Source organism: Nematolebias whitei, chromosome 20 (assembly GCF_014905685.2).
Source record: "Nematolebias whitei isolate Nwh7 chromosome 20, NemWhi1, whole genome shotgun sequence".
NCBI lineage: Eukaryota > Metazoa > Chordata > Actinopteri > Cyprinodontiformes > Rivulidae > Nematolebias > Nematolebias whitei.
Genome location: NC_056517.1, coordinates 40,334,030 through 40,336,262, shown reverse-complemented (window position 1 = coordinate 40,336,262; position 2,233 = coordinate 40,334,030). Strand labels below are relative to the sequence as shown.

General features: G+C 49.8%; 1 protein-coding gene across 1 annotated transcript in view; it reads left to right on the top strand.

Annotated features, from left to right (window-relative positions):
• The window catches only part of LOC119426468 (5'-AMP-activated protein kinase subunit gamma-2), a 6,377-nt gene that overhangs the window by 1,235 nt on the left and 2,909 nt on the right, over positions 1-2,233 (top strand). Inside the window, exons 2-8 of the mRNA XM_037694029.1 lie at positions 484-532; positions 916-1,025; positions 1,173-1,254; positions 1,528-1,586; positions 1,722-1,767; positions 1,842-1,896; positions 1,992-2,118. Coding sequence (XP_037549957.1) covers positions 484-532; positions 916-1,025; positions 1,173-1,254; positions 1,528-1,586; positions 1,722-1,767; positions 1,842-1,896; positions 1,992-2,118 — 528 coding nt within the window. The remainder of the gene's footprint in view (positions 1-483; positions 533-915; positions 1,026-1,172; positions 1,255-1,527; positions 1,587-1,721; positions 1,768-1,841; positions 1,897-1,991; positions 2,119-2,233) is intronic.

Below are 2,233 nucleotides of genomic sequence, written 5' to 3'. Positions count from 1 at the left end.
TGTTGTTGCTGTTGCTGCTGTTGTTGCTGTTGCTGCTGTTGTTGCTGTTGCTGCTGTTGTTGCTGTTGCTGCTGTTGTTGTTGCTGTTGTTGTTGTTGCTGCTGCTGTTGTTGCTGTTGTTGTTGTTGCTGTTGCTGCTGTTTTTGTTGCTGCTGTTTTTGTTGTTGCTGTTGCTGTTGCTGTTGTTGTTGTTGTTGTTGTTGTTGTTGTTGTTGCTGTCGTTGCTGTTGTTGCTGTTGTTGCTGTCGTTTGTATAACAACCAATAAATTCAGTTTGATGATGGTTTCGGTCAAAGCTTGAAAGAGCCACAGGCTCTCGCTGCTACATGTAGCTCTTCTCAAAATGGCGGCCCAGTAGCGCAGTCGACCCGGGCTGACCTCTCCAGTCTTTGTAGTCTTCTGTACTTCCTGTTTTTAATGTCGGCGACGCAAAGATTGTTTGTCTGGAGGAGATGATTCACTTGGACTCATTCTGTGTTTCAGGTGGAGGCGGCAGACGGCATGTCGGAGCAGCCGGACCCTGATGATGCCGGTAAGACTGATCTAACTGATGATGAGATCCAGGCATGACCTCTGACCCCTGGGGGACAGAGGCAGGTCTCGTGTTGCCATGACAACAGACCAGGCTCAGTTGATCAGATTGTTGAAACGGCAGCAGTTTTTTTTCTATAATGTGATAATAACCTGAAGAGAGACCGTCCACAGGAAGTGATGTCACAAGTGTCCCCAGACTTCCTCAGACCTGTTCTGATGAGTCCGAGGGTGAAGGAGGAGAACCAGAACCTGTTCTAAAGTTATCTCTCATCAAAGGAGACAAACAGAACCAAGAGGCTGGCAGCATTGGGGTTAGACACATGCTTGGTTCTGCTGGGTTTGGGTCAGACTCAGACTTGTGTGGTTCTGTTGGGTCTGCAGGGTCAGAGGAGTCGGAGCGAGACATCTACATGCGCTTCATGAAATGTCACAAGTGTTATGACATCATCCCCACCAGCTCCAAACTGGTGGTGTTCGACACCACGCTGCAGGTGAGACCGTCTGCTTCTGGTTCTGGATGGACTGAGTCAGACTTTCAGTGTGAAGCGTTAGTGGGCGGAGCCCTGAGGGACTCCAGCCCTGGTTGTGATCAGAGGTCACAGCTTCAGCTGCTGACCGATTATCATCGATCGTTTCAGGTGAAGAAGGCGTTCTTCGCTCTGGTGGCGAACGGTGTGCGAGCTGCACCGCTGTGGGAGAGCAAGAAGCAAGGCTTTGTGGGTAAGAGTGTGCACGTGGTGTCACGTTCAGGATCAAAGCTTCGTTTTATTGATGTTCACTTGTGATCAAATCAGAACTCTCGATCCAGTCCTCAGGAGTTCTGCAGGTCATTTTGTGCTTGAATGCTTCAGAGTCAAAGGTCAGCAGGTTCAGACCTGGTGGGAACTCTGAAGGAGCTTCAGATACTCTGGAGAACTGTGGATCCAGAGCAACATCAGCGGAGGACTGAGTGAGGACAACAGATCAACACTTTGTTTGTTTTTGTTGTTTTAGGAATGTTGACCATCACAGACTTCATCAACATCCTGACCAGATACTACAAATCTCCCATGGTAACACACACACACACACACACACACACACACACACAGGTGTGGATCTGTCACAGTGACTCGACCTCCCTGATCAGGTGACCTGTATCTGAGCCAGGCTCAGTTCTGACCTCTCAGCTGTGTTTGTGTGGACAGGTGCAGATCTACGAGCTGGAGGAACATAAGATCGAGACGTGGAGAGGTGGGCAGACCGATGTGAGAGCAGCTGCAGGACACTGTCACGTGTTGGGAATAACAAACGTTTCTTTGTTTCAGAGTTGTACCTACAGGAGACCTTCAAGCCTCTGGTCCACATCACACCTGATGCCAGGTACTGGTCTGAGTCTGTGGATGTTGGCCTCAGAGTTCCTGCTGATTGATAATGTTATGAGACCACTGACCTTTGACCTCTGACCCCTCCCTCAGTGTGTTTGAAGCCGTCCACTCTCTGATCAAAAACAAGATTCATCGACTTCCTGTCATTGATCCCATCAGTGGGAACGCCCTCTACATCCTGACCCACAAGAGGATACTCAAGTTCCTGCAGCTCTTTGTGAGTCCATCTCACACTGTCAGGGTGGGGGTCTGAAAGACAGGGCAAGTCAACCCACTGCACCGACAACCCACTGCATGAACGACCCACTGCAAGGATGACCCACTGCAACGAC